The 13305-nt window shown below is 35.9% G+C and overlaps 3 protein-coding genes across 10 annotated transcripts; 2 read left to right on the top strand and 1 right to left on the bottom strand.

The window, feature by feature from the left end:
* Positions 1-217: 217 nt before the first annotated feature.
* LOC18594153 (cold-responsive protein kinase 1-like) lies at positions 218-5804 on the top strand. 8 transcript variants are annotated; one of them, XM_007021627.3, is made up of 7 exons: positions 218-348; positions 1970-2100; positions 2488-2603; positions 2741-2951; positions 3027-3264; positions 3786-3936; positions 5123-5804. In XM_007021627.3, the coding sequence occupies exons 2-7, from the start codon at positions 2025-2027 to the stop codon at positions 5489-5491; spliced, it is 1161 nt and encodes a 386-aa protein (XP_007021689.1). In that variant the 5' UTR covers positions 218-348; positions 1970-2024; the 3' UTR covers positions 5492-5804. The 8 variants fall into 8 exon arrangements, with proteins under 8 accessions (XP_007021689.1, XP_088664591.1, XP_088664590.1 ...); XM_088808467.1 differs by having other exon boundaries at positions 251-348; positions 1923-2100; positions 2497-2609; XM_088808466.1 differs by having other exon boundaries at positions 252-348; positions 1923-2100; positions 2488-2609.
* Positions 5805-6229: 425 nt separating this feature from the next.
* On the bottom strand, positions 6230-8319 carry ABCG10 (ABC-2 type transporter family protein). The gene has a single exon (XM_018124265.2). It carries the CDS (start codon positions 8215-8217, stop codon positions 6388-6390), a length of 1830 nt encoding a protein of 609 aa, XP_017979754.2. The 5' UTR covers positions 8218-8319; the 3' UTR covers positions 6230-6387.
* A 2139-nt stretch (positions 8320-10458) lies between these two features.
* Positions 10459-12934, top strand: LOC18594151 (multiple organellar RNA editing factor 8, chloroplastic/mitochondrial-like). The gene is made up of 4 exons (XM_007021625.3): positions 10459-10989; positions 11711-11808; positions 11894-11959; positions 12199-12934. The coding sequence occupies exons 1-4, from the start codon at positions 10562-10564 to the stop codon at positions 12813-12815; spliced, it is 1209 nt and encodes a 402-aa protein (XP_007021687.3). The 5' UTR covers positions 10459-10561; the 3' UTR covers positions 12816-12934.
* Positions 12935-13305: the final 371 nt, after the last annotated feature.

Here is a 13305-nt window from a genome sequence, read left to right as displayed (position 1 = left end):
ACTTGGGAATTGTAATCAATTTTTTACAAAATAATGACGTCAAAAATCCAAACCAAAGCAAAATTCTGACGTCAAAATTACTTAAAATTCGCAAAAACATGTAAAATGACGTCATAAAATAACGAAAAGAATAAAGGTTGAAAGAACCTTTAGGGACGAAATGGATATTATGTAAAACATTGGGGAGGTTTTTAGAAATTTTTTTCCCTTTATATTTTGAGTATCGGTTGGTGCAATTATTTTCCAGTTTAACGACTTGGGAAGGACCAGCTTTTAACAGCACAACTCTATTATTACACGATTCTAAGGTTGTCTGAATCTTTGTTGCAGCTCGCAGAAGCACCTAAGGTTAGTTTCCAATCTGGGTTTTGTTTGGTTGTCTGAATTTTGCTTTACAATAGTTTAGATCTCTTTAACTTTGGTTGGTTTGCTTGGATATACTCAAAAAGTAGTTTACTTGACCAAATTTGGATGCTTGGTGTTTATGGTTATTTGTTTTTCTTGTTTTCCTGGATTCTTTGTGACACAAAAGAAAGGAATGTTGTGTTTTCATTGGCTTTGTTACTTGGGGCTAATGTTATAGTGTTTTAGCTTTGAATCTAATGAAAGGTTGTGGTACTTAGAAGTTTCAAGTTTGCGTAGTGGAAGATTTTACAATGGTTCTACTTTCATTTTTCTTCCCTTTTTAAAAAAAAAAAAATTTTTTTTGGAAGGTATAGGTGTTGTAGATCTTATAATTTCTTGACGTCCTCAAAAATTGAGGAGAATTGAGAAATTCTTGTCTGTTTGGGAGGGTTTGAACTCGCGGGAACTTTCTAGGAGATCTAAAGTCTTCCCCTTGACCTTTCAAGCAAATTTGGTAATTCTCTAATATTAGAAGGCAAAACACATTTGGAAGTATAAGTAGTGATCTCGTTAATGTAATTGCACTCACTATCCTCTTTAGCTTGCCGCACCTGATTTTTCAACTAATTTTTTTTATCATCCAACTTTTGTTATTTCTTTTCAAGTTAAATTAAGACCTTGCTACTTAATCCTTCAGGCAATTCTGTCTTAATTTCTTTCATATGCTAACGATGGACTATCTCTGGCCTAGTATCTAATTAGACATAATCTCCACAGCCATTGTTTCTTTTCATTCAATTATTAAGGGGAATTATCACATTTGCTTCTCTTTTTTAGTATTACTATTTCAAAACAGTTCAATGATCATGTTCTTATGAAGATCTCTTACAACTCATGTATTGTACTCTTCACCATTAAGGTGAACTGGACTCTTGATGATGCTCATTGAAGTTGGAATGTTTCTAAGTTCGCCAACTTTCTGCATGCATTTAGATTGTTACATGGACATTATAATTAGTGCTGTCTTTATCTTGGTTCACCAGACTCTTGCTAATAATGTAGTCTGGATGTTGTCTGTGTTTAGGAGTCCTTTAATAACAATGCCAAAGTTTTACCTTTTTATTGCTCGACATACTCATAGGTAATATGCATCCGTAAATTATCCGCCTCGATGCTTTTATGAATCTAATTTATGGAAAAGGTTATATTTATCTTAAAATGGAGATTATCAAAAAGTATTTTGCTTCATTGTTTTGCTAGAGACGTGTGCTAAAGATGCTGAACTAGTGCTGCCTAGGTTTGCTGTAGGTTTGAATCGCTATCCAGTTACCTTTTATATGAGAGAATGAATGTGAGGTTGAGATTCATGGCAGCTGATATTTGTATTCTTAAACAATCATATAAAGCATAAAGCTGAAATGATTTAGGAGGTCAATGATGATCATCATCATACTCAAAGAGATACGTTTACCTTTTCGTTTGTCTATTTTTTTCATCAGAATGCTGTTATGGTTAGTTAGGATATGATAAGGCAACAATATACTCTTTTTGATGTGCTTACAGTATGATAATTTCAGATTAAAAAAAAAAAGGAAGATGATGACCGTTAATTGATGCTTTACAGTGGCAGGCAGGGTTTTCATTTAAGTGAAGGCATTCAAGTTGAACAGCAGCTGGTGATGACTTGTTTCTCATTTTTATTTTCGAGAAAGAAGGCAGCTTTCTCAGCTGAACAAACAGTAGAAATCGATGAAGGTATGCTGGTAACCTGACTTAATGTTTGGTCTTCAGTTTGGAACTAACAATCCTAAGCAAAAGGGGCGTATGGCACTATAAAATCTGGCTTGAAAGAGGGATTACTAAATTGATGGAAGTTTAGGTGACTTTGACATTATTCCAGTGATAACATCAGCCATCCTACACCGATAAACTTGAAAAAAGAAAAAAAAATTGAGAGCCAGCCCTGATGAGTTGCTAAAATTTTTATAAATTTCTTATTAGGTCTGACTTCCTTTAAAGTTATCTGTTACTAGAAATGTATTTCCTTCACACAGCTAAAATGCTCCTCCCATCTTGGATAGTGCTTCCTTCTGTATCTGTTATATACTAGGAAAAGCTCCTAATGTGTACTCATTGGCACAGAGGTTGCAGGTATTCAGAACACTAAACTGTTTACTTACAAGGAACTGAAAATGGCAACTGGAAATTTTCATTATTCCAATAAAATTGGAGAGGGAGGTTTCGGTGTTGTCTACAAGGTAATGGCAAGTATTTTTCTTTTGTTTAAATCTTTTTGAAAGAATGCCTCAATAAATGCTGAAATATAAAACTAAGCCTGTCTTATTATTTCAACATCCAAGGCTAACTTCTTACCAATCATTGTTTTAATGAACAGGGAACTTTCAGAGATGGTACGGTGGGTGCTATAAAGGTGCTGTCTGCTGACTCAAAGCAAGGGGTGCGAGAGTTCTTGACAGAAATAAATGTGATTGCAGATATAGAGCATGAAAACCTGGTTAAGTTGTATGGTTGTTGTGTGGAAGGAAACCACAGAATTTTGGTCTATGGCTATCTTGAGAATAACAGTCTTGCACAAACGCTTCTTGGTAATTACTACTACTCTGGGTTTGGGTTTATTAACCATTTGAACAATAATAACTTAAGGCCTCTTTATCTTGTAGGTGGAGGCCATAGCAGTATGCAATTCAGTTGGCAAGCAAGACGTAACATTTGCATTGGTGTTGCAAAGGGGCTTGCTTTTCTTCATGAGGAAGTTCGACCACATATTGTTCACAGAGACATCAAAGCAAGCAACATTCTCCTTGATAAAAATCTCATGCCCAAAATTTCGGATTTTGGTCTGGCGAAGCTTTTCCCTGAATATGTGACTCATATTAGTACACGTGTTGCTGGAACCACGTGAGTTTTTAAATTACTGTATGCACTTGTCAGTTCTATCTCTCATTCTTAGTGAAGAGACTATATTATGAGCTACATGATGATTTTAGAGTATCAATAGAATATATTTTTGATATAATCTTCTAGAATAGTTATTTGACTGGTTTTAATGTACAGTGTACATTTTACCATGGGGGATGGTTGTTATGTTTCTAACTACCAAGTCTTCTGGCTTTATAGATTTGTTTTTTTATCTTGGTTACTCTTTATCATTTTTAACCAGTTTCTGTTGTCACTTTTTTTTGGGTGACTGACTGATACATAAAGCTGTAACTTGTGATTGAGACTTTTCTAAGCCTCTCATGGCATGCTATTAGAGTTATTATATTCTGATTGTACTGGAAGCTGTTAGGCATGGTGAAGCTTTTGCATATGTACCTTTAATCTAGTTCACCTTTTAATTTAATTATTTAATTAATGATCTACCTAACTTCCATTCAGCATTGTTAATTTGTTTGTGTATCCTTATGTTGTTTATGTAGAGGTTATCTAGCACCCGAATATGCTATTAGAGGTCAGTTGACGAGGAAAGCGGATATTTACAGTTTTGGTGTTTTGCTATTGGAAATTGTTAGTGGTAGATGCAACACAAACAGGAGATTACCTCTGTCAGAGCAATATCTTCTTGAAAGGGTATGAATTTCCTCTGTTTTTATCTTGTCATAGTTTTCATTGCTAGGGTCATTTAAGTCTTTAGCTATCATCCATATAACTCATAGCTTGAATAGTCTTTCAATGCAGAGATAGATGGAGAGATAATAACCCATGTGGGAGGTACCTATTCAATCTCCATTGGTCCTAGAGTTTTTAGCCTAAACAAACATTATATTTTACTTCTAATAATATTCAAAATAGACCTCTCATGCAAGTGCACTTTCTGAGAAATATGAGAAAAATGTTGAAATTGCAAAATGATGAAGGAAGTATATTTGGATTGTCAATGTTCCATATGGTGAAAATAGAACTATGGGGTATTTATTGGTAATATTTGTTGGGGAGATTAGTTATGGTCTTGAACTCCTTATATATTTTATGTTCTGTACTTATTCTATACTGTTTTCTTTTTAAAGATACCTGTTGGGTGTCAAATAGTGGATCACATGTTAATTTCAGTAGATCTCCCATATTCATTTCCAAGTATATGATCATCACTCCTCCAATTAGGTAAAACTGTAATTAAATCATGATACAAGCTTTTTCCAAATTCATGTAAGGTAATCTAATTCTTCTTTAGGTAGAATATTTATCCAGTTTTACATTGGGGCAAACCAGTTAGACCTCATGTGATTTCGACAAATTCTTCAGGTGCAGTCTGCCATCAGAAACCAACCATGTCAAATGATTTGGATCCAATGTTTTAGGTCAATCTCTGCTTTGCTAATCCACTGACTGCATGCTTGGCTATATCGTAGCCAACACATCAGATGTTGCCATCCAGGTTATTCTGTGGTTAAATTGTCCAAAGTCAGTAGAATGCACTAAAGTCATTGACTCTGTTACTACTTCTTGGGGAGAAAGATTAGGCTTTTTAGAATTCTATGCTTAAGGACTACGGATAGACATATCCATATGGTACACCACTTTGACCAAAAGCTCTAACTGTTATTTTGGAAGGGCCAGGGTCTGTATCTGTCTCTTGCTTTTCCCTTTTTATCTTAATTTTGGGTGTCATACCAATGATGTGAAAGTGTTGCCTCATTATCTCCAGTCAACATGTTTACTGTACTTCGTTGCACCCCGAACATCATCTGTTTCAATTTGGTTCTTGGGTTTAGATTTAAGATTTTGACACTCCTTGCTAAGCAATTTACAACTGCAGGCATGGGAGATGTATGAGCAGGGACAACTAGTGGAATTAGTTGATACATCATTGAACGGAGACTTTAATGATGAAGAAGCTCAGAGGTTCCTAAAAATTGCCTTACTCTGCACCCAAGACATGCCAAAGCTCCGACCAACCATGTCTGAAGTGGTGAAGATGCTAATGGGTGAGGCGGCTGTCAATGACCAGAATATATCAAGACCTGGCCTTCTTTCGGAGTTCATGAGTCTCAGAGGCCACAAAGATAAGTCTGACTTGACTTCTGAAGGCACAGGCAAAGCGGGGAATTCATCTTCATCATCAGTAAATATTACCACATCGTATGCTACAATGACATTCAATTCGATATACGACCGAAGCAATTAGATTGGTGTAATTATTGTTTTGGTATCCTTTGGCTAGTGTTCTGAAAATTTTTTTCCCTGATTTTTCTTAGTTAAAAGAAAGCCAGGGCTTTGGAAATTGCTAGCCAAACTATACATTTCTCATCTTTCCTGCTTGTGAGACCAGCAATGCTGTAAATTTGTGTAAATTGTAGTCAATCAGGCCTTTATATTTTGATTCTTTTAAAACCACTCGAGTAAGTTAAAAGGAGAAAGAGCAAGAAAAAGTACTGCATATCGAGAGTGTATAAGAGCAATACTTTGTGACATCAGGTGAATAAACTCTTCTCTGCTCACACAGTTTCTTCTTTCTTCTGTATAAACAGAATGCTCTGGTGTAGTTTCATTGTTCTTGGCATTTTGTAACGTATTCATCTCTTCACTGTTTGAGCTATTGTTTAGTTTGATCCAATCGTACGTGCAACTACAAGGCAATTTTTGTTGTTCAACATGGTAACGCAGCCACAGCAAATGTTTTAAAAAACTTGTTAGTGCTGATAGAATTCAAGTTACTAGCCATACTATTTAAAGCTAGTATCAATTCTTTAAATAGAAAGATTAACTATGGCTGAGAGGGTAACTGTAAATGGATTATTAATTTTGCAGAATGGCTAGAAATTTAGTGGGAACAGCAAGAAAAAAAACCTTAGGATTCATGTGTTCATCTAACATCCCTGGAACATTGAATTTGATGGCGAGTTTACATATATTTTGATGTAACTATCTGCTAGAATTCCTTTTCTGAATGAATTTAAACAAAATATGCATATAGATTTTGCATTAATTTAAGCATCAGTTTATATATCAATCACTATCAGTAATAAAAAATGATAATAATAATAATAATAATTTGAAAAAGAAAAGAAAAGGAAAGATTGTCTACTTTATTGCTCTGTAACATCTATACCACAAAATAAATAAGCAGAGCACTCTATACCCAATTATGAAGCCCAACATCACAGCTAAATTGCTCCATTTCTGTGAATCTTTCAGGTCTTGCTGTCTTAGGAACCCACTTCCCAATAAACTACATTCTCCATACTCAAATTCTATGCACCTCCTTTGGCCTTGTTTTCCTCCAAATTCATTTATCAGAAAGCACTCAAATGGGTACTTAAACAAACTCAAATAATGCATGAAAATCCAGTAACTTGGTATTTTATCTTTGGCTATGAAATACCCTGAAAAGAGAAAGAAAGATCCCATTAGACCTGCAATCACTGAGTTCCCCATGATGAAGTTTGGCACAAGAGCACTGAAACATGCCACAAAAGAATTGGACATCAAAAGAACCATCCAAACCACCAGGGAGAAGTAAAGAAACGCATAAATGGTGTCCCTTCTCAAACCAACTAGCCAGTAAACTGGTGAGGTGAAGAGGATGCCGACCATCAGAAGAAAAGGAAGAAAAACAATTGTGTTGGCTAAGACATAGGAGGAAACTCTATAAGCTCCTCTTGAAGTCTCTCTCATTAAAATTCTTCTCTCTTGCAAGAAAATTGGCAGGCCTTCTGTTGTTGAAGATAGCAAGAAGGTCAGTGTGAAGGCAAAAAAACCTGTTTGAGTTTGTAAAGCAATCCTTCCTTTATCATTTCCAACATTGAAATATATGGTTCCGAGTACAAATCCAGCTACCAAGGCTTGTATAACTCTTGTAGCAAAGAGTTGCTTGGTTCTGAATATGTTGCTGCAAAATCTTTGTCCTAGTATCAAAACCTCCTCCAACCGAGAATTGGGGTAGAAGAGAAGCTTTCTTTCAAGATTCATGCAGGGGCTCATCATTCTACAATCATCACCGTTTATGTTACTTAGAGATTCTGAATTTGGCACGGCCAAACTTTCTATAACATCGATGGCGAATTCAAGAACATTGACACGACGAGGGATACGATGATCAGCGAACATTAGCCTTTCTTCAAGAAGATTCAACGTTCCATTATGAACAACAACTCCATTTGATAGCAAAACAATGCGATCAACCAGCTGGAGGATCCGAAAACCAGGTTGGTGAATGGTTAAAACAATAGTCTTACCTTGATTAACTGCCATTGATTTTAGCAGTGTCACTACATGAAGGGCCGAAGCTGAATCCAATCCTGAAGTTGGTTCATCGATCAAGATAACAGCAGGATCATGAACCAAATCAACTCCAATCGATACTCTGCGCCTTTCTCCACCAGATATGCCACTGTTTGATCCCTCACCAATCCTGGAACCCGCCACATGCTCCAAACCAAGCTCCTTCAATAGCCCTTTCACTCTAGAACTAACTTCCTTTCTTCCGCCTGGTAGCCTCAAAAGTGCACTATACATGAGTGTTTCTTCAACTGTAAGCAATGGAAATAGAGCATCATCTTGGGTAACATATCCTGAAACTCTTCGAAACAGTTTATTATCAACAGGCCTGTCATTGACAAGCACTTCCCCTGATGACACTTTACAGGGTGGTATCCTTCCTGCAAGAATCTCCAGCAATGTAGTTTTTCCTGCTCCACTTGGTCCAGCTATCGCGGAAATCTCTCCAGGCCTAGCTTCACAATTCACACCCTTCAAAATGAACTTGGGACCTCTATCTGGATTAATCGAGCCACCAAAAACCCATCTAAACTCTTCAAATTTGCTGCTCAACTTGTAAGACAAATTTTTAGTTTCCAATCTGTATGGAGCTTTCCGGCCACCGGCATCCGGTGACTTCACAGGCAGTTCCATTGAGAGAAAGGAAGGTGAAAGTTGAGAGGGAAAACTGGGGATGCGTAAGCTTATGTGAAGAAAGAAAAAATACAAGGAGATGAACTAACACACCAAATTGGGTATCCTTTGCACAAGCAAAAGAAAATGAATAGTTAAGTTTGCATGCATGTGGATTTAGCCAATTTGGGGCATTGGGCTGGCTTGACTAGGCTTTTTCCTTCTTTGAAAGAAGAGTTTTGGTGGGGTTCTGATAAATGGAATTCTTCACAAGAAACCCAAAGCAAGACACAAAAAGGCAAAAGAAAGCAAAGAAATGAAACAAAAATTCAATGCTCAGTCTTTGGCTAATGAAGGTTTTTCTGGTGAGCTAATATATTGACTGCCAAGGGTTAAATATTGGTGGCCTCACCCAATCTTCCCCTACTTTGACAGCTCAAATAAGGTTGGTGGGAGAAAGCTAAAATAATTGATTATGGCATGTAATGAAACGACAGAACTATTCCCTATTTGGTAATCAAATTTGAGCTTAATCAATCAATTTGATCCCAATCCTTTGTATTTGAACTATGAAAGTAATAAGGCAACTTTGATCCAGCCATGTTTATCAAACCAAGCCATCATTATAGTTTTCTTTGACTTGAAAGATATAGATTATTGAATGTTTTGGTTCCAAACTGTAGTTTTATACTATGTTTGGGATAATTTTAAATGGCAAAGTGGCTCAAAAGGCCCAAACTTGCAAGGCTGTATGAAATTGTTCATACCAAAATTGCATAATTCAGTGTGGCCAAAGTTTTTATTAAGGTGTGAGCCAAAAACTACAAAGAAGATAAAGAAGAGAGGAGATAGAATTTTGATTGTTTATAATACATCGATAATACGTATCAATTAATCACCTATTTCTCTACTTAAAATAATTTTTGGAATTAGAAGAACTATAGCAAAGGGAAAGAGAAGGCAAGCATTGTGGAACTTTTTAAAACTATTTTCACTTTTACTTTCTAACAATGGTTTCCATTAATTAATATTTTTTGGGTTTTTTTTTTCTTTTAAAATTTGTCTTTGAAAGCCATAATTAGTGATGTAAAAGCTGAAAAAGTATTTCGTGTCACATTTTTTAAAAATATCAACATAATTAACATTAACAAGAATTAATTCACAAACTAATTTTCCAAATATTTATTCAAAGTTTTATTAACAGTTCTAATCAATTAGATATTTAATAAAAACCAACCAAAATTTATCAGTTACAATATATCTGAATTAGAAAATTAATGAAATTACTATATAATAATTAGATATTTAATAAAATTTTATTAAAATTTACTTTTTTAATTATCATAAGTTGATACCCAGTGTCATAGATCCCACATTTATAAAAAATGGGAGAGATTTTGGGCTTTTAAATAGAAGTATTTCTTCACCTACTAATAAGTATTATTTTTTGAATTTAAAATGTGAGCTCGAGCCCAACTCTTCATTGACGTGGACCTCCCACAAGAGATACTAGCGTTGATGTAGACTCGGACTAACGTGGGCATCTCCTCCACTCCCATGAGAAATACCAACATTGACGTAAACTTAGAGAGATACCAACGTCGATGTAGACCTGGACTAAAGCGGATCTCTCCTCCACTCTCATGAGAGATACTAAAGTTGAGATAGACTCAAAGAGATATCAATGTCAAAATAGATTTAGATTAAGGTAAATCTATCCTCCACTCCTATGAGAGATATTAGCATCGAGTTAGATTCGAATTAAAGTGGATCTATCTCGTATGGGTGAAAGAGCTACTATAATGAAGATGTTGTATAATTAAGTAAAATAAAATATTTTTAAGGTTGAAAATGTAGACACATAACACTTCGTATTGGTTGTTTCTCCTACTTTCGATTTTATTATTTTTGCTGCATGCTACCCTTTTTTTTGTGATTTAGATAATAAATATGCTGATAGAAAGCTTCTCCTCTTGTGCGAGTAGGATATGCAAATATCAAAACAATATTTGAAAAAACAATTGTGAGCTACTTATTTAATAAAATTTTATTAAAATCTATCTACTCTAATCTAAACTATAATGATTCTCACTTATAGAAAATATTATAGTCATTTTATATTTTTTAATACTTGTAATTAATTAGATATTTAATAAAAATCAACCAAATTTTATTAAAGAAAAAGAAAAAGTAAAGTTTATTTTATTTTGTGTCCTTATCTGTTAACTAAAATATCTCGGACCAATTTTCGTTAGGTCAGAATACCCCTTTCTCCACCTTCTATAAAACCCTACCAAAACCCTCAATTGCCTTTTCCAGTCTCTTCCTCGCACTCTCATCAGACTCCTCAAAACGAAGTACAACAATGGCAACCCAATCCCTCTATCGCTCTCTCCTCTCAAAACCCAAAACCCTGACTTCCCTTCCCTTCCCTTACTCCCGCCCTTTCTCTTCCTTTTCCTCCGCCGTCGCTGTCTCCCCCAAAACCTTAATCACCCCATCTCCACCCCCTTCCCTCTCCTTCCTCCGTCGCCTGCGTGCCCCACTTTGCTCCCCTCTCCTTTGTCGTGACTCCCTTTCCCCCGCCGTCAAATCGTTCGCCACACGCGCCGCCAGGTCCTCCCTCAACGACCCAAACCCTAACTACTCTAACCGGCCCCCGAAAGAGACGATCTTACTCGACGGCTGTGATTTTGAGCATTGGCTCGTGGTGATGGAGCCGCCCAAAGAGGATGCTACGAGGGATGACATTATTGATAGTTATATCAAAACCCTAGCTAAAATTGTGGGCAGGTATTTTTTTTCTTCTTTTGGTTATTTTTGTTGATTTATAGTTGGTTGTTTTGGTTTTTTATTCCATTATTTTATTTTTGAAGTGGGTAATTTAATTGTTCTTAATTGAATAATTAAAATATTTTTAATAAGAAAATGAATGATTTTAATTTTTTATTTATCTTTATTTACTCATGCAGTATGAATATAGTTTCAGTGTTATGTCTTATAATATCCATTTTGTGGGAAAATGACTGTCCTGTGAGTGTGAGACTATAGGCAGCTGGATTACTATCCAATTCAGTGGCAAAGCTTGTACTTTGTAAATGGTGGTTGGGGTTTAATGCTTGAGTATTGGTCTTAGTTATGTTTTCTTTTGAGTGAGAACGGTAATGTTTTGCAAATTTTCATTCGGTTGTTAAACTTATAAACTGCATTGAGAAAACATTAGGCTTTAGTGTAGTTGTGGTGCTTTCTTTTAATATATGATGCTTATTTTACAAGGGCTCTTAGCTCTGTTATGTATGAACTGCAGCCTGTTAGATTATTAATTGCTGCAAAAGGGCCATTTTAGAAGTATGATGATTTAAACTTATATCATCTCAACGTTGGGATTTCAGTATTTTTAGCAATGATTTTCTACAGATATTTGTTTTCTATTCATCCCTAGCAGAATGATATTTGGAATTGGAAATACATACATTACTTTGTTATGATTTGTTTATGTATATCTTGTATACAGTGAGGAGGAAGCAAGAATGAAGATATATTCAGTTTCTACCAGGCACTACTATGCATTTGGAGCTCTTGTGTCTGAAGAGCTCTCATACAAGATCAAAGGTGCATGTCCTCTTAAGTTCTCAAATTTTCTTGTCACTTTTAATGTTTTTTATGGATGTTCTCATAAAGTTTATTTTCCATGCAGAACTTGAAGGAGTTCGGTGGGTTCTTCCTGATTCCTACTTGGATGTGAAGAATAAGGATTATGGAGGTAGATATGCATTTTTTTAATACCATTTGAATCTTGTTTATATCCCTTTTAATTTTTGACGAGTTTAACTGTGACTTGCAAATATCTGAAAACTTGTTAATTAACAATATCTAGTTATTGTGAATACTGAGTGGAGTCCATAATTTTTGGAACAAATTGAAATAAATGATAACTGGTGTTTCCTACTGCTTTAATAAATCAATATTTATTAGCACTTCTAATAAATTATCAATTTTCAGGAGAACCTTTCATCAATGGGCAAGCAGTTCCATATGATCCGAAGTATCATGAGGAATGGGTAAGGAACAATGCTAGAGCAAATGAAAGGAACCGGCGTAATGATAGACCTCGCAATTATGATAGATCAAGAAACTATGAGAGAAGAAGGGAGAATATGCAGCAGCCCTATCAGAACAGGGAGATGTCTCCTGCCATGCAGAATGCTCCTAATTCAGGAGGAAGGATGCCACCAAACAACATGGGAGGAGGAGGGATGCCACCACCAAACAACATGGGAGGAGGAGGGATGCCACCACCAAACAACATGGGAGGAGGAGGGATGCCACCACCGAACAACATGGGAGGAGGGATGCCACCACCGAACAACATGGGAGGAGGAGGGATGCCACCACCAAACAACATGGGAGGAGGAGGGATGCCTCCACCAAACATGGGAGGAGGGATGCAGCAGCCATCAAATCAAGGGTGGTCCAGTAACACGCCTGCTCATTACCAGAATAACTATGCTCCACCTCCAAACATGGGTGGAGGAAACATGCCTCAGTACCAGAATAACTATGCACCACCTCCAAACATGGGCGGAGGAAACATGCCTGGTGGGAACTACCAGTCTTAAAATGTTTGTTTATCATAGACTATTTTAGGCTGTAGATAATGGGAATATGTCTGGGATTTATGGTTACTAAAATGCTGTTGAATACATTGAGTAAGTTTATGAATATTTCTTTGTTCACATCTTATGGTGTGAAATCTGGTTGGATGTCTTGCATGATGATGATATTGATGGTGCCAAAGGTGATACTGTGTTATGAACTGATTTTGCCCAGGTTATTGATTGCATTCGACCTTTTTTGGTTGAAGTTGTTTTATTCCTGCTCTCTGGTTAGTTCCAAGCAGTTATACCGGATAGACTAATATTACTTTTTCTTTTCTGAAACAAATGTAACTGTATCTTCCTTTTCTGAAACAAATGTTGTGGAAATCTCGTCTTCAGTTCTGACATTGGAAATGTGAAATTTGTTTGAAATGGATCAATAATGGAAATATCTGATATTGGAAATGTGAATTCTGTTTGAGATGGATCAGTAACGGAAATGTGAAATTTG

The sequence above is a fragment of the Theobroma cacao genome, chromosome 7 (genome assembly GCF_053813885.1).
Source record: "Theobroma cacao isolate CCN51 chromosome 7, ASM5381388v1, whole genome shotgun sequence".
Taxonomy (NCBI): domain Eukaryota; kingdom Viridiplantae; phylum Streptophyta; class Magnoliopsida; order Malvales; family Malvaceae; genus Theobroma; species Theobroma cacao.
Note: the sequence above shows the minus strand (reverse complement) of the source record. Positions and strands in the feature narration are given on the sequence as shown.

Excerpts from the sequence above, each read along its gene's own strand:
- LOC18594153 (XM_088808464.1), top strand. The coding sequence starts at position 1,959 with ATGCTTTACAGTGGCAGGCAGGGTTTTCATTTAAGTGAAGGCATTCAA. Across the intron at positions 2,101-2,487 it reads AACAGTAGAAATCGATGAAG|AGGTTGCAGGTATTCAGAAC; the intron begins GTATGCTGGTAA and ends TCATTGGCACAG. Across the intron at positions 2,604-2,740 it reads GTTTCGGTGTTGTCTACAAG|GGAACTTTCAGAGATGGTAC; the intron begins GTAATGGCAAGT and ends TTTAATGAACAG.
- ABCG10 (XM_018124265.2), bottom strand. The coding sequence starts at position 8,217 with ATGGAACTGCCTGTGAAGTCACCGGATGCCGGTGGCCGGAAAGCTCCA.
- LOC18594151 (XM_007021625.3), top strand. The coding sequence starts at position 10,562 with ATGGCAACCCAATCCCTCTATCGCTCTCTCCTCTCAAAACCCAAAACC. Across the intron at positions 10,990-11,710 it reads CTAGCTAAAATTGTGGGCAG|TGAGGAGGAAGCAAGAATGA; the intron begins GTATTTTTTTTC and ends TCTTGTATACAG. Across the intron at positions 11,960-12,198 it reads GAAGAATAAGGATTATGGAG|GAGAACCTTTCATCAATGGG; the intron begins GTAGATATGCAT and ends ATCAATTTTCAG.